The 25,640-nt window shown below is 33.7% G+C and overlaps 6 protein-coding genes and 1 pseudogene across 7 annotated transcripts; all 7 read left to right on the top strand.

Moving 5' to 3' along the window:
* Nucleotides 1–58: 58 nt before the first annotated feature.
* On the top strand, nucleotides 59–1,065 carry AT5G39150 (RmlC-like cupins superfamily protein). Its single transcript, NM_123277.4, has 2 exons — nucleotides 59–294; nucleotides 411–1,065. Exons 1-2 carry the CDS (start codon nucleotides 174–176, stop codon nucleotides 953–955), a joined length of 666 nt encoding a protein of 221 aa, NP_198731.1. The 5' UTR covers nucleotides 59–173; the 3' UTR covers nucleotides 956–1,065.
* Nucleotides 1,066–3,201: 2,136 nt separating this feature from the next.
* AT5G39140 (myb-like protein Q) lies at nucleotides 3,202–3,790 on the top strand (the record flags this gene model as incomplete). Its single annotated transcript, NM_123276.1, has 2 exons — nucleotides 3,202–3,476; nucleotides 3,607–3,790. 2 exons carry the CDS (start codon nucleotides 3,202–3,204, stop codon nucleotides 3,788–3,790), a joined length of 459 nt encoding a protein of 152 aa, NP_198730.1.
* Nucleotides 3,791–4,490: 700 nt separating this feature from the next.
* AT5G39130 (RmlC-like cupins superfamily protein) lies at nucleotides 4,491–5,461 on the top strand. Its single transcript, NM_123275.4, has 2 exons — nucleotides 4,491–4,670; nucleotides 4,778–5,461. Exons 1-2 carry the CDS (start codon nucleotides 4,550–4,552, stop codon nucleotides 5,323–5,325), a joined length of 669 nt encoding a protein of 222 aa, NP_198729.1. The 5' UTR covers nucleotides 4,491–4,549; the 3' UTR covers nucleotides 5,326–5,461.
* A 1,974-nt stretch (nucleotides 5,462–7,435) lies between these two features.
* AT5G39120 (RmlC-like cupins superfamily protein) lies at nucleotides 7,436–8,381 on the top strand. Its single transcript, NM_123274.2, has 2 exons — nucleotides 7,436–7,597; nucleotides 7,714–8,381. The coding sequence occupies exons 1-2, from the start codon at nucleotides 7,477–7,479 to the stop codon at nucleotides 8,256–8,258; spliced, it is 666 nt and encodes a 221-aa protein (NP_198728.1). The 5' UTR covers nucleotides 7,436–7,476; the 3' UTR covers nucleotides 8,259–8,381.
* A 3,949-nt stretch (nucleotides 8,382–12,330) lies between these two features.
* AT5G39110 (RmlC-like cupins superfamily protein) lies at nucleotides 12,331–13,266 on the top strand. Its single transcript, NM_123273.2, has 2 exons — nucleotides 12,331–12,502; nucleotides 12,617–13,266. Exons 1-2 carry the CDS (start codon nucleotides 12,379–12,381, stop codon nucleotides 13,159–13,161), a joined length of 669 nt encoding a protein of 222 aa, NP_198727.1. The 5' UTR covers nucleotides 12,331–12,378; the 3' UTR covers nucleotides 13,162–13,266.
* A 3,668-nt stretch (nucleotides 13,267–16,934) lies between these two features.
* Nucleotides 16,935–17,838, top strand: GLP6 (germin-like protein 6). The gene is given in 2 exon segments (NM_001344284.1): nucleotides 16,935–17,118; nucleotides 17,215–17,838. Coding segments are annotated over 2 exon segments (669 nt in total). The 5' UTR covers nucleotides 16,935–16,994; the 3' UTR covers nucleotides 17,760–17,838.
* Nucleotides 17,839–20,178: 2,340 nt separating this feature from the next.
* On the top strand, nucleotides 20,179–24,612 carry AT5G39095 (annotated as a pseudogene; the record flags this gene model as incomplete). Its single annotated transcript has 1 exon — nucleotides 20,179–24,612.
* Between the last annotated feature and the right edge of the window lie 1,028 nt (nucleotides 24,613–25,640).

Below are 25,640 nucleotides of genomic sequence, written 5' to 3'. Positions count from 1 at the left end.
GAACTGCCACTTTGAAACATGTGAGTTACAAAATGTATATGAATAACTTGGACCACGTCAAATATGACACCGGCCTTTTTCCTATAAATACTGAGCTCGAATGCTTCCTCATTCACAAACAACACACTACATATCTAGAAAGCATTAGAACAAAAAAAAACCTTTGTTTGAAAATGAAGGTGTCCATGTCTCTCATCCTGATAACCTTATCAGCTTTGGTCACCATTGCCAAAGCATATGATCCAAGTCCACTTCAAGACTTCTGTGTGGCCATTGATGACCCTAAAAATGGTGGTGCGTATATAACTCGGTTTCTTAACTCTCTACTAATTAATTATTATTCTCCTTTATTAATGACTAAATTTGAAGTTGTAATAAAAGATTTTTCGAAACAATATTTCTACTTGCAGTTTTTGTGAATGGTAAGTTTTGCAAGGATCCAAAGCAAGCAAAGGCAGAAGATTTCTTTTCCTCAGGCCTCAACCAAGCAGGAATCACTAATAACAAAGTCCAATCCAACGTGACAACAGTCAATGTCGATCAGATTCCAGGGTTAAACACTTTGGGAATATCCTTGGTCCGCATAGACTATGCGCCATATGGTCAAAACCCGCCTCACACACACCCTCGTGCCACTGAGATCCTTGTTCTTGTTGAAGGAACATTATATGTTGGTTTTGTCTCTTCGAATCAAGACAACAACCGTTTATTCGCCAAAGTGCTGAACCCGGGAGACGTGTTCGTGTTCCCCATAGGAATGATCCATTTTCAAGTGAATATCGGGAAGACCCCCGCAGTGGCCTTTGCTGGACTAAGTAGTCAAAATGCTGGTGTCATCACGATCGCAGATACAGTGTTTGGATCAACGCCTCCGATTAATCCAGATATTTTGGCTCAGGCGTTTCAGTTAGATGTCAATGTTGTCAAAGACCTTGAGGCCAAGTTTAAAAACTAAATCCCCAATATTGAGTGTTTATCGTTGTAACACTTAAGTAATCTGTAACACGGAGTAAAGGTTTATGCTTAATAAAATAAAAAGGTGTTATCACCTAATTTGATATTTAATAATAAGTTTACTTTTCTTATATAGAATTCTGTCTTACAACTTTTTTAAATGTCCTGGTATTAACGTTTTTTTGGATATTCAGTCAAGTCTTTAAGAGTTGTTAAAAAAAAAAAGACAAGCCATCAAAGAAAATCAATATTTAAGGTTCTATTAAAAATAAAAATAAAAATACTTAATACAATTTCAAAAATACCACTTTTAATTTTGGTTTTCCAAATATACCACTTAAGTCTTGATTTTCCAAAATTAATTTTTGTGTTTGTGATATTTTTGGAAACTAAAACTTTTGGTGGTATTCTTAAATCAATAAACTAAGAGCAATATTTTTTGAATCAGAAATTTGAAAATGTGGGCAAAATATCAATTGATAGAAGCATGTCTTGTTGGAAACAATATACACACAAACTATAATAGTTGATTTCTATCTGATCTTTACATACATGGTGGAAATTTGGTCTTAGGTTTTGTCCATGTTGCAGTGGTTAAAGAATAAGATTTACCAACTATATTCCCTTAATTTGATATTTTAGTGTTAGCATTAGTTTTACTCAATGTTCAAAAAAGTTTATAGGTGCTAAGCAAGCGGTGATCCAATGCCTAGTACCTAAAACGCTTAATCGGGATTTATACAATTTTTAGGCGGTTAAAGCGTTTATAACATAAATACTATAAATATAATATTACATATAATAAACATATAAAAATATCTATTAGAAAAATAAATAAATATGTTAATACATAAACAAAACATTTATTTGATTTATATCATACCTTATATGAACATTTATAACTATATGTATAGAAACAAAACTTAGTTGAAAATTGATAAAATACACTAAAAACAAAATCTATATGATTTTAGGTGGTCAAAGTGCATGGTTGTCTAGACGTTTTCCGAGAACCTAGCGCCTAATGGAGGTTTACGCGACCGCCTAAATCGGTTTTTAAAGCACTTCTTTTACTACATTGAATTACTCTCTTTTTCTAATAAACAACATTGAATTAGTCTTTGCATACTATATGCTAAAACTATTCCAAAAGTAAATAATCAACACAATGCACGTAAACTTTTTAATATTATTCTAGCAGTAGCAGTCCATCTAAAATAAAAGCAGACGTTTACATAGAAGATTTGTTCGTGTTAGTTGTAAATATGCTTGTCAATGCAGATTAAGCAAGTCTTCCGGTAAACGTAAACTTGACGTAGTCATAGATAACTTATATAAAGTATGCTCTAGTTTTACCTACGTCAAAGCAAATTTGCAAAAAATTGTAATTCTATCTATGATATATCTAGAAGACAAAGATATAAATATGTCATAAATCTGCTCATTTCAACAGTCTTGCATGGTCTATAACGTGGGCAGTTGAGTTGTCTAAATCTGCTAAAATATATTTGTTTGGCTTCTTGTATATAATTTTTGTATGGCGGTTTTGTAGTTACTGACAAGTTGACTAATGATAATTTATTTGTTTTCAAAACAAAATGTTATTAGACAAAACAAGTGTTTTTAAAAGCAGTCTATACACTATACAGTTGCCTAGGTCCCGATTAGACGTTTAGACGATGCATAGATGACCGCTTTAATCGTCTAAAATTACATAAATTTTGTTTTAGACGATGCATAGATTGGACTACGTTAGTAATATACAACTACAAATAATTTATTTAAGACCTAAAATAATTGAAAGAAAAAACCAAAAATGAGGTACCACTTGTAGGAGTATGTAATCTTAACTAGTATGAACAATGAGAAGTCAGACACTCAGACCTTAAATAATTGAAAGACAAAGCCAATAATGAGGTATCACTTGTGGGAGTATGTCATCTTTACTAGTATGAACAATGAGATATATATATAATCGCAGAAAAACATATTGGTGTTATTTTCGTTAGCGACTGCTCCGATCTACTAAGATGGTGTATGTGAATGTCGGATTCGCACACTCAAGTATTTATTTATTTTGTGAGAAAGATTATTTTTGAAGACAAAAATTAAATGTAAAAGCTAGAGATTAACACTCAAATGACTATAGTATGATTTAGAAAAATTGTGTGTGTGTTAGATAGTCCCAAACCTCTACTACTTATACTAAAACATCGTATTTACATGGGAGACCATAGTTTCTCCAAGATGTATAAATCTGGAGAACTCACCAATTTCGAATATACTGCTTCGCCCTATATTAGCTACTATAACAATAACATTGATAACAAAATTGCTCCGACTGACGCTGGAACCAAAGAAGTCAATATAACCATGGTGGAAACCGGACCAAAAACCGGTAATCGAGATGGCTTAACCAATGTTCCTAAACCGGATCCACGACAACAGATTCCTATTTCTCCAACCAAGTCTTGTCACTCCGAAACAAGTAATAACAGTACAACTTCTTTCGCATTTCCCACGTAAGTCGTTCTCTAATCTTCCATGCCAATTTGCTCGGTTAAAACCAGACTGGTTGGACTGAAAACTCGGTTTTAATTAATTGAGTTGTGCTTATGAGGTCTATTGGTTTATTTTTAAAATCCTTTGTAGATTAGGAGAGTACCAACAAGAGCGAAAGACATCACTAAACACGAAGAGTGAAAGTGGAAAAAGAGAACTATCAAGACTTGACTCGAAGACCGGATTGTACCCGGATGATTCGAAACAGGGCGGTGCTGGTGCTGGTGCTGGTGGTTGGCTTTCTTGTTGTCTCTGTTTTTCGGTAAAAAATTGAGGTTATTACTCTTTGTCATGTCAATTATTTAGGTCATAGCTGTCCAAGAGACGCGAGACATTAGACAAGGTAATTACCGATTGTATCCTATATATTCCTATGTAACGAAATTCAGATACTACGTAATCTTAATGTGTCGATGGAATGAAAAAATAAAGTATTCTGTAAATATTTTCTATATATTATTTAGCATATATACGCTTTATAAATTATAAATTTGGTCCCTCCCAAATACATGAAAACAATGTAGTGATAAAAAAAAAAACAAATTCTGTATATATGCTATTTTTATAACATAACAAGCATTTTTCTTAGTCGGTTAAAATTTCAAGTGTTTAATACTTTTATATAATTATGAACGTAAGTTATAATCTATGTTTTTTTTGGTCAGTCCATTATTGATTATTCCATTCACACTATATGCAACCTATATTCTTCCTATGAAACTTTTGATCGTGTGTTAAATAATAATACAAATTTGATTTCATCTAATAGGTGGGTGGGGACTCTCTAATTACGTTCTTTGACATCTACTCATCAACATTTGGCTAATCTTTCTAAAGGAATTCCATCTACCGGTCATTTTTGTTTAAATGCTCTCTTGTAACTAAAAGTCCGTACCAAACTTGTGTAATTTCATTAAACATTAATTATTTAGTCCATTCCATGTCAAATATGACTTATGCTCTTGTCCTATAAATTTTAAAGCACTGAGGATTCACCAAGTATACATGCATAACAAATTTAGAGCGAGCAATAATGAGGGTTTCTCAATCTCTAATCCCTTTTGCCATAATTGCTTTGGTCCTTTCCTTTGTCAATGCTTATGATCCAAGTCCACTCCAAGACTTCTGTGTTGCCATTGATGACCTAAAAGGCGGTACGTAAAGAAATCTCCGGTTATCTATTTCTCTACTTTTCTCCTTATGATTAACTTTGACGTAGTAATATAATATATACTCTTTGATATTATATTTCTACATGCAGTTTTTGTGAATGGTAGGTTTTGTAAAGACCCGGAGCGAGTCGATGCAAAAGATTTTTTCTTCTCAGGTCTCAATGTGCCCGGGAACACCAATAATCAAGTTGGCTCTAATGTGACCACTGTTAATGTTGATCAGATCCCCGGGCTAAACACCATGGGAATATCATTGGTCCGCATAGACTACGCACCGCATGGCCAAAATCCACCTCACACGCACCCTCGTGGCTCAGAGATCCTTGTCCTTGTCGAAGGAACATTATACGTCGGTTTTGTCTCTTCCAATCAAGATAACAACCGGTTATTCGCCAAAGTATTGCACCCCGGTGATGTTTTTGTGTTCCCCATAGGAATGATCCATTTTCAGTTAAATATCGGGAAAATTCCAGCAATTGCTTTTGCGGGATTGAGTAGCCAGAACGCTGGTGTTATCACAATTGCAAACACTGTGTTCGGGTCAAACCCTCCGATTTATCCAGAGCTTCTTGCCAGGGCGTTCCAGTTGGATGCAAATGTTGTCAAAGAACTTCAAGCCAAGTTTGGGTCCATATGAACTGATCATCTAAGTCGTTTAAGAGTGTTTATCATTGAAACACAAATTAAAGGAATACACTACTATGAAATATTTATGTAACAAAGTAAAAATGGCTTATGTACCTATTTCTATATTATAATATAACAACTTTAATAGTGCTGTGAAGCCAAATTTGCAATGAATCGGTGAATTTTGTCTTACCCCCTCCTTGCTAAATATGTGTCTTAAAAGTTGCAATCAGTTGCTCTAAAAATGGTCTCAGGCGTTGAAGGTTGCATGTTTTTTTTCCTCACTTTCCAAAGATAAAGTAGATGAGAAATTGTACGACGTGTTGTCTAAGAGCAGCAAAAACTACTCAATCGGATAAAATTACAAGAATAATCGACACATGTAATCTAGTGGTTTGTGTTTGTGTTGTTGTTATGAAACCATAAACAAATATTTATAAACAAAATTTTATATGTTGTTAAAGTATTATCAAAAAAATTACATGGATAAAATACTAGTCAACGTAACTTAACATCAAGTCTTTTTTTAATAATTTTCAAATCAAGTCTTTATGATGTCGCTTTTCATGGATACCTAATCATGTCTTTATTTTAATGTTGCTACAAAAGATAAAACTACTCGAATTAAAAAACCGTTTAGTGTAAACGAGCCATAAAACATAAAATATTAACTTTCGTAGAAATGCATCAATTTACTACTAAAACTACATCTTTTTTTATTTTGAACAAAGACTAAAACTACATCTAAAATCATAAAATATAACTATTGTTGAAGGGGAAAGTAATAAAAAAAAAAACCTTTCATCATCAAATATTTACTGGAATCAATTTGGGTACACAAACACACTTCAATCCTTCAAAACAGACCCAAACTCGTATCCCAGGTGAATCATCATGAGATAAATACGATAAAGACAGTCAAATTATTATTTTCCCCCCAAATCATAGTATCATTTTGATTGAGAGTTTTATAAAGCGTGTCTTGTTGAAAAAAAGATACACATAAATTAAAATGGTTAATCTCTACAAGGCCTTCGCACATACATGCTAGGAATTTGGTCACTACTTTTGTCTTTCTGGCAGTTGTTAGAGACTAAGATATTTACCAACTAAATGATGTCTTTTGCTTAATTTGATATTTTAGTTTTAACCTACTTTTCCTGATTTGAATTAGTCATTACGTTTTATAAGATATAAGTATTATTCCAAAAAGACCAGTGAATTTTGAAAACAACCAAGATCAATGCACCTAAAGATTTTTGAAATATTCTAACTATACCATTGAATTTAAAATAAAAGCAGGCTTTACATATATAGAAGACTTGTTCGTGTTTGTTGTAAATTTGCTTATCAAGACAGGTTAAGCAAGTCTCTGGTAAATTGACGTAAGCATAGATAACTTACATAAGTTATAGCAGATTTTTTGTTTTATTTTTGTCGTCAAGTTATAGCAGATTTGCAAAGTACGTTGTAAATATATATCTTGCAAACATGAAATAAATTCGTAATATATCTACCGAAAATATAATGAGCATAAGATATGCTCTACTCATCGCTTGAGATTGCTTTGCCTAAATTTGTCAGAAATATCTCAAAATATCTCATATATATGCTTGACTTTATTATTAGTTAGAAACATGAAATTTTTGTGATAAAGGTTGGTATTTTTGAAAATAAATGAAGCTATTAATTGTTCATTGGTAAGTAAATAATAACTTTATTTAGTAGTAAACAACTTATAAAAAAAGTTATGAATGGTGAGGTGCATTTACAATACTTAGGATGGCATTTAGAAAAAAGATAGTAATAGAAATTATTCACACACACATATTCTACCTGACTTGAATCTAGAAGGTGCATGATACAAAGACAACAATATTACAAATCAATAAACTACGAGCTCTTGTCATTGGATTGTGTATATAGTCGTGCAAATCCAATTTTAAATAAAGATTGATTGTCGATCGATAATACTGATTAAACGTTTTTGAACTGCCACTTTGAAACATGTGAACTACAAAATGTATAGGAATAACTTTTGGACCACGTCAAATATGACACCCGCGTTTTCCCTATAAATAATGAGCTCGAATGCTTCCCAATTCACAAACAACACACTACATATCTAGAAAGCATTAGAAAAAAAAACCTTTGTTTGAAAATGAAGGTCTCCATGTCTCTTATCCTGATTACCTTCTGGGCTTTGGTCACCATTGCCAAAGCATATGATCCAAGTCCACTTCAAGACTTCTGTGTTGCCATTGATGACCCTAAAAATGGTGGTGCGTATAAAACTCGGTTTCTTAACTCTCTACTAATTAACTATTATTCTCCTTTATTAATGACTAAATTTGAAGTTGTAATAAAAGATTTTTCGAAACAATATTTCTACTTGCAGTTTTTGTGAATGGTAAGTTTTGCAAGGATCCAAAGCAAGCAAAGGCAGAAGATTTCTTTTCCTCAGGCCTCAACCAAGCAGGAATCACTAATAACAAAGTCAAATCCAACGTGACAACAGTCAATGTCGATCAGATTCCAGGGTTAAACACTTTGGGAATATCCTTGGTCCGCATAGACTATGCGCCATATGGTCAAAACCCGCCTCACACACACCCTCGTGCCACTGAGATCCTTGTTCTTGTTGAAGGAACGTTATATGTTGGTTTTGTCTCTTCGAATCAAGACAACAACCGTTTATTCGCCAAAGTGCTGAACCCGGGAGACGTGTTCGTGTTCCCCATAGGAATGATCCATTTTCAAGTGAATATCGGGAAGACCCCCGCAGTGGCCTTTGCTGGACTAAGTAGTCAAAATGCTGGTGTCATCACGATCGCAGATACTGTGTTTGGGTCAACGCCTCCGATTAATCCAGATATTTTGGCTCAAGCTTTTCAGTTAGATGTCAATGTTGTCAAAGACCTTGAGGCCAAGTTTAAAAACTAAATCTAGTCACCACAATATTGAGTGTTTATCGTTGTAACACTTAAGTAATATGTAACACGGATTAAAGGTTTATGCTTAATAAAATAAAAAGGTGTTATCACCTAATTTGATATTTCATAATAAGTTTACTTTTCCTATATAGAATTCTGTCTTACAACATTTTTAAATGTCCGGATATTAACGTTTTATTGGATATTCAGTCTTTAAGAGTTGTTAAAACGAAAAAAAAAGACAAGCCATCAAAGAAAATATATATTTAAGGTTATTAAGTAAATAAAAAATACTTAAGACAAGTTTCAAAAATACCACTTTTAGTTTTGGTTTTTCAAAAATACCGCTATGTCTTGATTTTCCAAAATTACCATAAAATAAAATTTAACTTTTAACTTTCAAAACTAAACCCTGAATACTATCTCTGATACTCTAAAAACTATATCCTAAATCTAAAATAGCTAATCCAAATTAAATTTGTAAATCCTCAATACTCCAAAATTAATTTTTGTGTTTGTGATATTTTTGGAAACTAAAACTTTCGGTGGTATTCTTAAATCAATAAGCTAAGAGTAATATTTTTTGACACAAAATTAGAAAATATGATATTTTAAAGAATTTCTCTTTGTTTTTTATAGATTATAAAGATAAATCATGTGACTGATACGAAATGAATATACATAAATCAAAGTATCATTTTGATAGAAGCATGAGTTTTATAAAGCATGTCTTGTTGGAAACAATATACACACAAATTATATAATAGTTGGTTTCTATGTGACCTTTACGTACATGGTGGAAATTTTGGCCTCGCTTTTGTCTTTGTTGTAGTGCTTAAAGAATAAGATTTACCAACTATATTCGCTTAATTTGATATCTTAGTGTTAACATTATTTTTACTCAATGTTCAAGAAAGTATCAGGTGCTAAGTAGGTGGTGATTCAATGCCAACTATATTAATCCGGGTTTAGAAAAAGTTTAGGTGGTTTATGCGTTTATAGCATAAACACTACAAATATAATAAACATATAAAAATATCTATTAGAGAAAATGAAAAAAAAAAAATATGTAAACAAAGTTAGACAAAATATTTATTTAATTTATATCAAATATTATATGAACATATATAACTATTTATATAGAAATAAAAACTTAGTTGGAAATTGATGAATAAACTAAAACAAAATATATAAGATTTTAAGTGGTCAAAGCACATGGTTGTTTAGACATTGTCCGAGAACCTAGAGCCTACTCGAGGTTTATGCGACCGCCTAGATCGGATTTTAAAGCACTGCTTTCACTACATTGAATTACTCTCTTTTTCTAATAAACAACATTGAATTAGTCTTTTCATACTATAAGTTAAAACTATTCCAAAAGACCAATGAATTTCGCAAATAATCAGCACAATGCACGTAAACGTTTTTTATATTATTCTACCAGTAGCAGTCGATCTAAAATAAAAGCAGACGTTTACATAGAAGACTTGTTCGTGTTAGTTGTAAATATGCTTATCAAGGCAGATTAAGCAAGTCTTCCGGTAAACGTAAACTTGACGTGGTCAAAGATAAGTATGCTCTAGTTTTACCTACGTCAAAGCAGATTTTCAAAAAATGCTGTAATTCTATCTATCATATATCTAGAAGACAAAGATATAAATATGTCATAAATCTGCTAATTTAGTCTTAACAGTCTTGCATGGTCTATAACGTGGGTAGTTGAGTTGTCTAAATCTGCTAAAATATCTTTGTTTGGCTTCTTGTATATAATTTTTGGATGGCGGTTTTGTAGTTACTAACAAGTTGACTAATAATAATTTATTTATTTTCAAGATAACGTTATTAGACAAACCAAGTGTTTTCAAAAGCAGTCTATACCGTATACGGTTGTCTAGGTCTTGATTAGACGTTTAGACGATGTGTAGATGACCGCTAAGACTAAAATTACATAAATTTTGTTTTAGTTTATTTTTTCAAATTTTCAACTAAATTTGATTTACATACATTAATTATAAGTATTCATATATTATTTGATATACATTAAAAGAAAGGGTTGGCTAAAATTTTGTTTGATAAATTTTTATATGTAATATCTAATATGCTTATGTTATAAACGCCTAAATCGCTTAGATTTCGATTAGACATTATAGACATTAGGCAATGATTCACCGTCTATTTATCGTATACCGCTTTTTTGAACATTAGACTAAATATTGACAAACAATACATTTTTTTTTTTTTTCCAAGATTTGAACCTAGGCTCTAGTATTTTTTGTCCAGGAAGAAAGAAACTCTTATATTCTTTTTTTGGTTTTAATGTTAAAGACTCTAAAATTTTGAATAGATGCTATGGATAAAGCTGACTAAACCGCTAGCAGAGTAGACCACTCTATTTTGAGAACAAATTGCTAAGGACCAAGTTTTTCTCTATATAAAAGCGGTATGTAGTTAGTACGCCGCGAACTTGTTCTATTTTTTTTAATTTACTATTACGGACTAAAATTTGTGAATAATAAACAAAAAACGGTCTAAACTTTAAACAGATTTGTTTGCCCTAACCGCCACAACCATTTAAATCCTAATATTCGTGGACCCATAAATAGTCTTTAGTCTATTTCCTTCAAAAATATTTGTTTTTGCAGGTGACACGAACTAGGATGCTTCTCTCTTACGGAAACCACTACACCAAGAACCACTTGGTGCATTTATAACAGTTAATATGTCACAACTGCAATTACCGTAGTTTATCACCATTCTCGTTTTCGTGAACACCCTAGATTTACTATGTTTGAGATGTTTCACTCGTAGCACAACAGATAATTTTGGATTCACTACTCAAAGAAAAAATTTAGAACAATTTGCACCCAAAAAAAAACAATTGTATATTGACAAATTTTATTGAACTAAACAATTCTTGCCAAAAATTCTTGTTTATCATTCAAAGTACTAGAAAATTAAGTACATATTAGTCACTATAAATCATTAGAAGCTTAACAAGCCTATAATTGGTGTTATTATTGAGATCCATGTCATGGCTCGTTTATAATTAACCATCACTTCCATTTTAAGTTTTGGAATGAAACTACGAGTTCTCTGATTTGGAGGAAATATGGCTTCTTTGGCGCCCTCAATTCGCGTCATGGTAATCTCCAAGTCACATCAGTTGATCCATTGCTATGTTACTTAAACTACCATTTGTTGCAGTGGAAATAGTCGTGTCTCGTATCTCGGAAACTTTTTGAACTAGTACAAATCAACATAAGCTATGGCTGTGGTTTTGTGTATCTATATATACATTTTTGCAGCCATTTTGTGAAATAAATCATGGAGTTAGAACTTATTTACAATGGCTGCCACTGACTTTTAATTATTGAATTTTTTTTGCAATAAATTAATTAACAAATAAAAAACATTCCAAATATATTTCAATCCCATATATCACGCAAATTTCTCCAAAATTTGAACTAGATTTCGGTAACTATTTAAAACAAAAAATATTTGACAGACCAAAATACAATTGCAATCCCTTAAAATGAGCAAAACACACTTAAATTCATTTCTTATCAATTCACTAAACTTATTTCTCCAAAATTTGAACTAGATTTCGACAACTATTTAAAACAAAAATTTGTTTGTTAAACTAAAATACAATTGCAATCCCGTAAAACATTTATTTTCATTATATATTTAAATTAGCGGTGTACTGCGGAGTTTTTTTACGGGACGGGTTTGGCGGAACGGGTTTGGAAGGACGTTACTTAATAACAACAGTAAACTATAAAATAAAAATAATTTATAAATAGATATAATTTGCAAACTTTTATATATACTGATTTAAAAAAAAAAAATTGTTTTCGCGGTGTACCGGGTTAAAATCTAGTATAGTCATGTAAATCCAATTTAATTAAAATATATAGATTGAAGTTATCGATAGACTTGTTAAACATTTTTGAACTGCCACTTTGAAACATGCGAGTTACAAGATATGTAGATAATATCTTGGACCACGTCAAATACGACATGCGCTTTTTTGTCCTATAAATACTAAACTCAAATGCTTCACAATTCACAAACAACACATACATTTATAAAAGTCTCAAAAAAGGATTAGCATAACCTTTTGTTTGAAAATGAGGTTTTCCAAGTCTCTCATCCTGATTACCTTATCGGCTTTGGTCATTTCCTTTGCCGAAGCTAATGATCCAAGTCCACTTCAAGACTTTTGTGTGGCCATTGGCGACCTCAAAAATGGTGGTAAGTATAAAACTCGAATTCTTGAACTCTCAACTAATTATTAGTCTCCTTTATTATATTGTAAATTGGAAGTTGTAATAAGAGGTTTTTTTTATTCAATATTTCTACTTGCAGTTTTTGTGAATGGTAAGTTTTGCAAGGATCCAAAGCAAGCAAAGGCAGAAGATTTCTTTTACTCAGGCCTCAACCAAGCAGGAACCACTAATAATAAAGTCAAATCCAACGTGACAACAGTCAATGTCGATCAGATTCCAGGGTTAAACACTTTGGGAATATCCTTGGTCCGCATAGACTATGCGCCATATGGTCAAAACCCGCCTCACACACACCCTCGTGCCACTGAGATCCTTGTTCTTGTTGAGGGAACATTATATGTTGGTTTTGTCTCTTCCAATCAAGACAACAACCGTTTATTCGCTAAAGTGCTGAACCCGGGCGACGTGTTTGTGTTCCCCATAGGAATGATCCATTTTCAAGTGAATATCGGGAAGACCCCTGCAGTGGCCTTTGCTGGACTAAGTAGTCAAAATGCTGGTGTCATCACGATTGCAGATACTGTGTTTGGGTCAACGCCTCCGATTAATCCAGATATTTTGGCTCAGGCGTTTCAGTTAGACGTCAATGTTGTTAAAGACCTTGAGGCCAAGTTTAAAAACTAAATCTAGTCACCACAATATTGAGTGTTTATCGTTGTAGTATCTAAGGAATATGTAACACGGATTAAAGGTTTATGCTTAATAAAATAAAAAGGTGTTATCACTAATTTGATATTTAATAATAAGTTTACTTTTTCTATATAGAATTCTGTCTTACCACTTTTTAAAATGTCGGGGTATTAACATTTTCTTGGATATTCCGTCAAGTCTTTAAGGGTTGTTAAAATGAACAAAAAAAAAAAATAAAGACAAACCATCAAAGAAAATATATATTTAAGGTTCTACTAAAAAATATATATATATTTTAAAGACATTTATCAAAAATACCACTTTTAGTTTTGGTTTTCCAAAAATACCACTTAAGTCTTGATTTTCCAATAATACCACAAAACTAAAATTAACTTTTAATTTTCAAAACTAAACCCTGGCCGCTAACTCTAACACTCTAAACACTCTATCCTAAATCTAAAATAGTTAGTTCAAACTTTAATTTTTGTGTTTGTGATATTTTTGGAAAACAAAAACTTTCGGTGGTATTCTAAAACTCTGAACGCTAACTCTGACACTCTAAAAACTATATCCTGAATCTGAAATAGTTAATTCAAACTTAAATTTTTATGTTTGTGATATTTTTGGAAAACTAAAACTTTCGATAGTATTTTTACATCAATAAACTAAGAGTAATAGTTTTTGAAACAAAATTTGAAAATGTGGTCTTTTTAAGAATTTCTCTTTTTCTTATAAGTTATAAAGATAAATCATGTGACTGATACGAAATTGATATACATAAATCAAATTATCATTTTGATAGAAGCATGAGTTTTATAAAGCATGTCTTGTTGGAAATAATATACACACAAATTATAATAGTTGATTTCTATGTGACCTTACATACATGGTGGAAATTCCGTCCTTGCTTTTGTCCCTGTTGCAGTGGTTAAAGAATAATATTGACCAACTATCTTCGCTTAATTTGTTATTTTAGTGTTAACATTATTTTTACTCAAGAAAGTGCTAGGTGCTAACCAGGCGGTAATCCAATGTCTAGCACCTAAAACGCTTAATCGAGGTTTAAATTATTTTTAGACGATGTAAGCGTTTTTAACATAAACATTATAAATATGATATTACATATAATAAATATATAAAAATATTTATTAGGAAATTGGATAAAAATGTTAATACGTAAATAAAGTTAAACAAAACATTTATTAAATTTATATGAACATTTATAACTATATAAATATAAATAAAACTTAGTTAGAAATTGATAAAATACTAAAACAAAATCTATACGATTGTAGGTGGTCAAAGCGACTAGGCGCTGTCCGAGAACCTAGCGTCTCGTCGAGGTTTATGCGACTGCCTAAATCGGTTTTCAAACACTGCATTAAATTAATATTTTTTCTAATAAACAACATTGAATTAGTCTTTGCATACTATAAGTTAAAACTATATGCCAAAAGACCAATGAATTTCGCAATAATCAAAACAATGCACGTAAACTTTGTTATATTATTCTAGCAGTAGCAGTCGATCTACAGTAAAAGCATACGTTTACATAGAAGACTTGTTCGTGTTAGTTGTAAATATGCTTATCAAGGCAGATTAAGCAAGTCTTCCGGTAAACGCAAATTTGACGTAGTCATAGATAACTTATATAAAGTATGCTCTAGTTTTACCTACGTCAAAGCAGATTTGCAAAAAATGTTGTAATTCTATCTATGATATATCTAGAAGACAAAGATATAAATCTGTCATAAATCTGCTAATTTCGTCTTAACAGTCTTGCATGGTGATGTCATTTTTCATGGATACGTAATGAGGTCTGAAAAGTTGGTACAAAAGATCAAACTACTCAAATAAGGTTAACGAAAACAAAACATATTATATAAATATTTACATTAATATATTTGCATCAATTTACTGCTAAATCACATCTAAACTTATAAAACTATTCATATATTTCAAGGGAAAACTGACATGATAATTTCACTATTGATTTTTTTTTTTTATCTTCATAACTTTAATCTATCTTGGTAAACAAACAACATAACTTCAATCTTTTAAAATAAAGCCCAAAACCACATAAATCATGCAATACATTTCTTTTTAAAAGGATATAAATATTAATCATGCGATTAATACGAAATGGATGTACATAAAATCAAAGTATCATTTTGAAAGAAGCATGAGTTTTACAAAGCGTGCATTGTTGGAAAAATATACACACAAATTATAATGGTTGTTTTTTATGAGACCTTCTCACATATATGATGGAAATTTGGTCTTTGCTTTTGTCCTTGTTGCAGTGGTTCAAGACTAAGATTTACCTACTAAATCGCTTAATTTGATATTTTCGTATTAACCTTACTTTTCCTATATATATTGAATTAGTCTTTTTATTTTATTTTCCCCCAATAAACAACATTGAATTAGTCTTTACATTTTATGAGTTAAAACTATTCAGAAGAACAATGGATTTCGAAAATAGCCAACACAGTGCACGTACAAAAACTATACTATTATTCTAGGTATTGCATTCGATCTAAAAGTAAAGCAGACGTTTACATCGAAGACTTGTTCGTGTTTGTTGTAAATATGATTATCAAGGGATTAAGCAAGTCTTCTGGTAAACTTAAATTTGACGTAGTCATAGAAAACTTACATAAAGTATGCTTTAATTTTACCTACGTCATATGTTGTATTTCTATCTAAACAAAGATATAAATCTGCTAAGAATCTTAACATTTGTTTTCGGAAAATGAAATATTTGTTTGGCTTCTTGACTTCTTGTATATAATGTTTGGATCAGATGGCGGTTCTGTTGTGACTCACAAGTCACAAGTTGACTAATAATAATTTTATTTATTGTCAAAATAAAATGTTAAAAATAGTGATAAACAAGACATCTTTTCTTTTTTATTTAGCATGGAATTCGAACATAGGCTCTAGTAGTATTCGTGGACCCAAAAACAGTCTTTAATCTATTTTTGTTTTGGGAATACTCCTTTTCGCAAATACACTCGAATAATGATTTTCCTCTCTTATGAAAACCATTAGACCAAATGTTTGATAGTCATCATAACAGTTAAAAAATGGCATAATTGCAATTACTATGTCTGAGATGTTTCACTGGTAGCACAACAGAGAATTTTCCGTTCACAAACTAAATGAAAAAGTTTTTAGAACAATTGTATATTGATAAGTTTTGTTGAACTAAACAATTCATGCCAAAAAAAAAAAAACCGTGGTTATCACTCAAAGTACTAAAAAAGTTAGCACATGTTTGATAGTCATCATAAATCAATATAGGCTCGACCATGCACTACCATGTTAACTTTTTGGATGTAACTATGAGTTCTCTGATTTGGGGAAGATATGGCTTCTTTGCCACCCTTCAATTTGTGTATGGTAGTCTCCAAGTCACTTAAGTTGATCCGATTCCTTGTTAATTAATTTGAACAAGTCATTTCTTTTCTTTTTCTTTTTTCTTTTTTTTTTGAACAAGTCATTTCTAGGCATGGTTCCAACTGCAAAACAGCTAGGAAACTTCTTAAATCTAGAATAAATTAATATAAGCTCTGGTCGTGGCTTTATTTATATAGGCATGCAAATCCATTTATAATTAAAGATATATGAAGTCATCGATAGACTTGTTAAACTTTTTTAAACTGCCAATTTAAAACAATGTATATAGAATATCTTTGGACCACGTCAAATATGACATGCGCTTTTGCCCTATAAATACTGAGCTCAAATGCTTCACAATTCACAAACAACACACACACATATAAAAGTCTTTGAAAAGCATTAGCATATCCCTTTGTTTCAAAATGAGGGTTTCCAAGTCTCTCATCCTGATTACCTTATCGGCTTTGGTCATTTCCTTTGCTGAAGCTTATGATCCAAGTCCACTTCAAGATTTCTGTGTGGCCATTGATGACCTCAAAAATGGTGGTGCGTATAAAACTCAAATTCTCTAACTCTCTACTAATTACTGTTCTCCTTTATTACGATTATATTTGAAGTTGTAATAAATAAAGGTTTTTACAGTTTTTGTGAATGGAAAGTTCTGTAAGGATCCCAAGCAAGCGAAGGCAGAATAATTCTTCTTCTCAGGCCTCAACCAGGCAGGAAGCACTAATAATAAAGTCAGATCCAACGTGACAACAGTCAATGTCGACCAGATTCCAGGGTTAAACACTATGGGAATATCCTTGGTCCGCATAGACTATGCACCATATGGACAAAACCCGCCTCACACGCACCCTCGTGCTACTGAGATCCTTGTCCTTATCGAGGGAACGTTATATGTTGGTTTTGTCTCTTCCAATCAAGACAATAACCGTCTATTCGCCAAAGTTCTGTACCCGGGTGACGTGTTTGTGTTTCCCATAGGAATGATCCATTTTCAAGTGAATATCGGGAAAACGCCTGCGGTGGCCTTCGCTGGATTGAGTAGTCAGAATGCTGGTGTTATCACGATCGCTGATACTGTGTTTGGGTCAACGCCTCCGATTAATCCAGATATTTTAGCTCAAGCATTTCAATTAGATGTCAATATTGTCGAGGATCTTGAGGCCAAGTTTAGAAACTAAATCTAGTCACCACAATACGAGTGTTTATGGTTGTAACACTTAAGTAATGATGTAACAAGAGTTAAAGATTTATGCTCAATATAATAAAGAAAGGTGTTGTTCACCTAATTTGATATTTAATATGTTTACTTTCTCTATATTTGATTCAGGCTTACATAATTTTATTTTCAGTGTATTACAATATTTTTAGATATTTAAACAAGTCTTTAAGAGTTGTTAAAAGAAAAAGAAAAAAAAGGTTAGGAAACATAGGCCATCAAATAGAAAGCGATAACATATATATAGCATTAGTTTGCTACTAAATTACATAAAACATCATAGACTATTAAAGAAATTTTTTTGACTTTTACAAGAATTTGTCTTGAGAGTTTTTTTTTTTTTTTTGGGTCGGCATGTCGTGAGACTTCTTGCACATTGTTTTCAATGTTTAGAAAATTAGCAGATGAACCATATATAATGATATAACATAACTATAATAGTTTATTTTTGTGGATAGAAAATAAAATCTTATTAAAAAAAAAAATTCATTATTTGGTAGTAAACAGCATATGATTGCAAACAATAAATGGTAATCATTTACAGCAAAATAAATAGACCTTAAGCAAATAGTTTATATGCATTTTAGTCTCCAACCATATATAATACTGACGTTGGTTTCAACACTAAAATAACATCATCTTAGTCTACTACATCCATAATAATGTCATTAGTATTTCAAAGTTCTCGTAAATGGCTAGTGCTATTTTATGTTTTTTTGTGGTCGGCTAGTGCTAATTGTTCTTTTGAAATGTTAACATTTTGTTGTAACCCCAACATTTTCTTTCCAAAATTTCAATACCTTCAAAAAAATCCGCCATGTCCTCAATTTGTTTTGGACTAAAAGTATTTGATTCCACTTGAAATCTGATACGTACAAAGATTACTTCTATCATCTTTTCAGTGAGTGACATATACTAATTTGTTTTTCCCGGTAGATCCTAAAGAGAAGAAATCGATGTGGGCAACCAAAAGTTTATTTACAATTCAAACAAAATGACAAAAACAAATACAAAATTGAACAGTTTAGAGTATTCACAGAAAATGAAAACGAAATCCGAGATCTAATCCTAGTCCAAGAGAGAGCTTATCTCTCAATCCAAGACTCCCGAGTAAATTGTCAACATATATATATATATATATATATATATATTATATTTGTTAGATAAAGAAATAAATAAATATATTATATTTTTAATATTATATTACGTTACTTCTTTTTTGAAAAATTTAATTGACAGTTACGTAAGTTCGATTTTTTTTTTGCCTGTTCCCTTAAGTCAGATTTTGTTTTTCTAGTAATTATGAAAATTCAATGCATGAGTTTCAATGTTAAATTGACGTTACTTCTTTTTTAATACATAAATTAAATTGACCGTTACATAAGTTAGAGTGTTTATAGTAATAAAATAATGAATGCATAAGTTATAAAATATTGGTGGTATTTGTGGAAATTTCTCTAAAATAATTAGTGTGACTAGTTTTGTTGAATTGAAGTTTTTTTTGTTTCTCTACTAATACGTTTATTAAAAATTGTGGAGAAGTCTTCTAATTCCATGCAAAAAACTATCTTAAATTTAGACCCAAAAAAAAAAAACTATCCTAACTAGGCCATTAGTTTTAATATATACCTCAAAGCTACAAAGTCATGAAAATTCTAAGAGACACTTAAAGCATTCGAACTCTGTTCCAAAATTAAGCAATAGAGAATGAAGGAGATCCTATATAGTATCTCTTTATGTGATGATCAGGAGAATACAAGTTTTTGCATGAATATTCAATAGGCACGCCTTATAGTGTCTAAACAACAAAACACAGACTTTGAAAATTCATAACTAAAAATCAAAAATTGATTCGGAGATCATTTCCAATTCATATAACAAACAGTAAGATAAACCAAATGCCATAACCTTTCTACTCTTCCAAGTGAAAGCTTGAGTCAATGACGAAGAAGAGAGGATTGAAAAAAATCGTGTGTATGTGAGTGAAATAGAGAATGTCAAAGCTAAACAGCAAAACGACGTTACTTCTCAATTGGGCTTTCGGACAACAAAGCCCAATCCAACAAAACCAAACGCTCAGCCCAAACCGGAGCCCACAGACGTACAACGGTCACCTGCAACACAAGACAAAAACAGAGTTGCAGAACGATCCCTATCGCCTTACAGTACGGAGCTAAAGGTTCAAAACCGATTTGAGGCACTCGCAGCGCGTGATGACGCTTAACCAAATTCCAAGAGACAAATTCGCAGCCAAGGATACATTAGGTTAAATCATGTAGCTCTATATAAAAGCAGCCTCATTGTAATCCAAAATTAAAAAGTTGAAAGCAATATAAACAAATATCTTTCGATTTCTCATTTACTTTCATGGTATCAGAGCCATGGAACAATCCATGGAACTCTACTCTCTTCCATCTCTAAACATCTCAAACTGTGTCACTGTGAAACTCACCGAACGAAACTATATCTTATGGAAATCCCAATTTGAATCGTTTCTGTCCGGTCAAGGGCTTCTTGGGTTTGTCAATGGCGCCGTCTCTGCTCCACTCAGCACCGTTCCTGGACCACAAAACAATGGTGTCACCGAAGCTGTCTCGAATCCGGAGCATCAAGCTTGGCTGCGCTTGGATCAGGTGGTTATGGCGTGGCTCCTTGGCTTGTTGTCTGAAGACATCCTTAGTGTCGTTGTTGGGTCTGCAACATCTCACGCGGTATGGTCTAACCTAGCTAAGCACTTCAATCGCATCTCATCTTCTCGGATTTTTGAGCTTCAACGTCGTCTACATGGTTTATCATATGTGACCAACTTGCATCTGTGGGAAGTCCAGTTGCAGAGAAGATAAAGGTCTTTGCTATGGTTCACGGCCTTACTCGTGAATATGAACCGCTTATCACCTCTCTTGAAAGTTCTCTGGATGCTTTCCCTGGTCCACCCTATGAAGATATTGTCTATAGTCTCAAGGGTTTTGACGACCGTCTCCAACGCTATGCGGTCACATCTGACGTCTCTCCTCACTTAGCCTTCAACACTTTCAGATCTTCTAACCGTGGTCGTGGCCAGTCCTCTGGAAGGGGAGGAAGAAACAGAGGCCGTGGTAGTGGAAACTTCTCCACAAGAGGACGCGGTTTTCATCAACAGTTCTCTGGTTCATCTTCTGGAGATCCCAACACTGAGAAACCCATGTGTCAAATTTGTGGTAAAAGAGGTCATCCTGCTCTGCAATGTTGGCACCGTTTCGATGACAGTTACCAAGAGGAGTCCGATGTTGCAGCAGCTGCGTTCAATGCTTTACACATTAGTGAGGTAACAGATGATGCCGGCTGGTTTCCGGATACAGGAGCAACAGCTCACATTACCAACAATGCTCAACGTCTCAGTCAATCTCAGCCCTACTATGGAACAGATACTGTAATGGCTAGTGATGGTAACTTCTTACCAATCACTCACATTGGCTCTGCAAAACTTCCATCCACGTCAGGTATGCTTCCTTTAAAGGATGTTTTAGTTTGCCCTGATATTGCTAAATCACTGTTATCTGTGTCAAAGCTCACCAAAGACTATCCTTGTTGCTTCACTTTTGATTCTGATGGTGTTGTTGTAAAGGACAAAGCAACACACAAAGTTCTGACTCTCGGAAAAACAAGTGATGGGCTTTACACGTTGGAGAATCCAAAGTTTCAAATGTTCTACTCTACTAGGCAAATCACAACATCTGATGAGGTTTGGCATAGACGCTTAGGGCATCCGAATGATCAAGTTCTCCAACATTTATCTTCCAACAAGGCGATTAAAATAAAGAAGAGTACCAACAAGCTCTGTGAACCATGTCGGCTTGGAAAAAGTACAAGATAGCCATTTTTCCCTTCTGCTTTTACTGCTTCAAGACCCCTAGAAAGACTTCATTGTGATCTCTGGGGTCCAGCTCCTGTAACTTCTGTTCAGGGTTTCAGATTTTATGTAGTCTTCATTGATAATTTCTCAAGATATTGCTGGTTTTATCTTGAAGAAGAAGTCTGATTTCTATGATATTTTCATTAAATTCCAGAGTCTTATAGAAAATCAGTTAAAAAACCAAAATTGGTACATTCCAATGTGATGGAGGGGGAGAATTTACAAGTCAAAGATTTCTGTCTCACTTACAAGAGTCTGGAATACAACAATACATCTTATGCCCTCACACACCTCAACAAAATGGTCTAGCTGAGCGAAAACATAGGCAAATCACAGAAATGGGTCTTACTCTTCTCTTTCAAAGCAAGTGTCCTCAGAGATTTTGGGTAGAAGCTTATTTCACAGCTAACTTTCTCTCGAATCTTCTGCCAACCACTGCTCTGGATACTAAAGCAAGTCCTTATGAAGTTCTCTTTAACAAAGCTCCAGACTACTTAGCCTTAAGACGTTTTGGATGCGCATGTTTTCCCACACTTCGAGACTATGCCATCAACAAGTTCGATCCTCGATCTCTACGGTGTATCTTTCTTGGCTATACTGAGAAATACAAAGGCTATCGGTGTTACTATCCGCCTACGGGTCTTGTTTACATCAGTAGGCATGTTGTATTTGATGAAGCCTCATTTCCATTTACTGATACGTATAGTAACTACACCAACTCCTCCAATACACCATTACTTGCTGCTTGGCTCAAGAGTTTTCCTGCTTCAGCACCTGAAACTTTTACTCACACCTCAACCACTGCTCCTAGTATCAGTCCCGTGGAATCAGTAACGGTTATAACAGAACCTCATCCTCAGATAATAAATGCAGAGGGGGAGAACATACTTCACATCACTGCAACAGCGTCTACTGATTCAAGTCCTATGAGTGATGAAGAGTGTTCTGAGTGTACGGCAAGCATTGATCTTGATCCTATTGGCAACAGTACTACTTCATCATCTCCTAGGACTGAACAATCAGAAGCTTCTGCTGCTCAACCTACTCATTCACCGACAGTTGTTCAACCTATTCATCCAATGGCTACAAGATCAAAATCTGGAATAACGAAACCAAATCAACGGTATGCTCTTCTTACACATAGAGTAACATATCCTATGCCTAAGACTGTTACTGCAGCTTTAAAGGATCCATATTGGACTGAGGCTATGAAAGAGGAAATTGGAAACTGCTCAGAAACAAACACATGGTCTTTAGTCCCATTTACACCTGAAATGCATGTATTGGGATCTAAATGGATTTTTCGAGTAAAGCTTAATGCTGATGGGTCTCTGGATAAATTTAAAGCAAGATTAGTAGCTCAGGGGTTCAATCAAGAAGAAGGAATCGATTACCTTGAGACATACAGTCCCGTAGTCAGAACAGCAACAGTGAGAGCTGTACTTCATTTGGCTACAATCATGAATTGGGAATTGAAGCAGATGGATGTCAAAAATGCGTTCTTACACGGGGATCTCACTGAGACTGTGTATATGAAGCAGCCTGCTGGATTTGTTGATACAGAAAAGCCTGATCATGTGTGTCTGCTACACAAATCTTTATACGGATTAAAGCAGTCTCCAAGGGCATGGTTTGACAAATTCAGTACCTTTCTCCTTGCATTTGGTTTTATCTACAATTTTTCTGACCCTTCACTATTTATTTGCGTCAGAAACAAAAATGTTATCATGCTTCTCCTATATGTGGATGACATGGTCATTACAGGTAACAACTCTCAGCTTCTTACCAATCTTCTCAGTGAACTCAATAAGAAGTTCCGGATGAAAGACATGGGACAGTTGCATTATTTTCTTGGAATTCAGGCACACTTCCATGAAGATGGTCTCTTCATGTCTCAACAGAAGTATGCAGAAGACCTCCTGACTGTTGCTGCAATGTCAGACTGTTCCCCAGTTGCAACACCGCTTCCGCTTCAACTGAACAAAGTTCCTCACCAAAAAGAGTTGTTCGAAAATCCAACATATTTTAGAAGCCTAGCAGGGAAACTGCAGTACCTCACACTAACTAGACCAGATCTTCAGTTCTCTGTCAATTATGTGTGTCAGAAGATGCATGAGCCAACCGTTTCAGACTTTTTCCTGTTAAAGAGGATTCTTAGATACATCAAAGGCACCATCACAATGGGGATTTCTTTCAATAAACGAACAGATACAAAGTTGCGGGCTTACAGCGATAGTGATTGGGGAGGTTGTCATAGAACGAGAAGATCCACTGGAGGCTACTGTACCTTCCTTGGCAATAATCTCATCTCTTGGTCCTCAAGAAAACAGCCTTCTGTCTCCAAAAGCTCCACAGAAGCCGAATACCGATCAATGTCCAATACAGCATCAGAGATTACTTGGCTTGTTAATCTTCTTCGAAGTCTCAGTGTCCCTCAATTAGAGACTCCAGAACTCTTTTGCGATAATCTCTCTGCAGTGTACCTGACCGCCAATCCAGCTTATCATGCCCGCACCAAGCATTTTGGAATTCATTACCACTATGTTCGCGAGCAGGTTGCGTTTGGAGAACTCATTGTCAATCACATCCCAGCTCACCTTCAGCTTGCCGATATCTTTACAAAATCCCTGGCTGCAGCTCCATTTGAGTCTCTGCGATTCAAACTTGGTGTCTGTTTTCCCCCGACTCCACGTTTGAGGGGGAGTGTCAAAGCTAAACAGCAAAACGACGTTACTTCTCAATTGGGCTTTCGGACAACAAAGCCCAATCCAACAAAACCAAACGCTCAGCCCAAACCGGAGCCCACAGACGTACAACGGTCACCTGCAACACAAGACAAAAACAGAGTTGCAGAACGATCCCTATCGCCTTACAGTACGGAGCTAAAGGTTCAAAACCGATTTGAGGCACTCGCAGCGCGTGATGACGCTTAACCAAATTCCAAGAGACAAATTCGCAGCCAAGGATACATTAGGTTAAATCATGTAGCTCTATATAAGAGCAGCCTCATTGTAATCCAAAATTAAAAAGTTGAAAGCAATATAAACAAATATCTTTCGATTTCTCATTTACTTTCAGAGAAAACGAAGATGAGGGATTCAATTGACGATAAACGAAAATGGTAGTGAGATAAAGTTTGGTTGAATTAGGTTAGATTCAATCATTGGTCTATTGATTACAGTTTACACATTTAAATCAGATGATTATTGATTGGGCTTGGTTCAGTTTTTAAAAACAAAATGTATGGTTTAATGAGTGACTTGTCAACGTGTTTTTAACCCAACTCATTAGACTGATCTACTCATTTGGCCCATAAGACCCATTTTCACACATCTACATTTTGGGACAGAATGTAGAAGGAGACTAGGCTTTGAACATATGTCCCAAGTTCTCGAAATTAAGCCGACAAAACCAAAAACAAAGTTGACACACCGGAGAGTCTTGGAGACCACATGTTAGATGTTTTTTCTGTTATTGTTGTGTCAAATGCTGAGATTGATATGCATAAGCTAGTGTCGTGTGTAAGCATGTTGAACTTAAGAAGAGATGAATAGACATGCAATTAATAAAAACAAAAATAAAATAAACGGATGATGATTATTCATGTGTGTGAAACTGAAAATACGGTGAAAATGGATGGAAGAATAAGGATGAAAAGTACGATGTTATTGGAAGAAAATGAAAATACAAGTCACTTTCATAAATTGGGGGTGACAATTTATGAATTCCACATCACTTTTACGTACGCTTTAAGCTCTCATCTTGTCTACGAAAAAGAGAGCAGAGAACAACCACCACAATTTATCAATGAAAGTAACAATTTATCAATTTAACATCACTTTCAAGTACGTTTTAACGCTCCCATCTTGTCTATGAAAGAGAGCAGAGAACAACCACAACAAATATCAAATGTACGTGACAATGTATCAAATTCACATCACTTTTTCACGT

The sequence above is a fragment of the Arabidopsis thaliana genome, chromosome 5 (genome assembly GCF_000001735.4).
Source record: "Arabidopsis thaliana chromosome 5, partial sequence".
Lineage (NCBI taxonomy): Eukaryota > Viridiplantae > Streptophyta > Magnoliopsida > Brassicales > Brassicaceae > Arabidopsis > Arabidopsis thaliana.
This window is presented reverse-complemented; position numbering and strand designations above follow the sequence as displayed.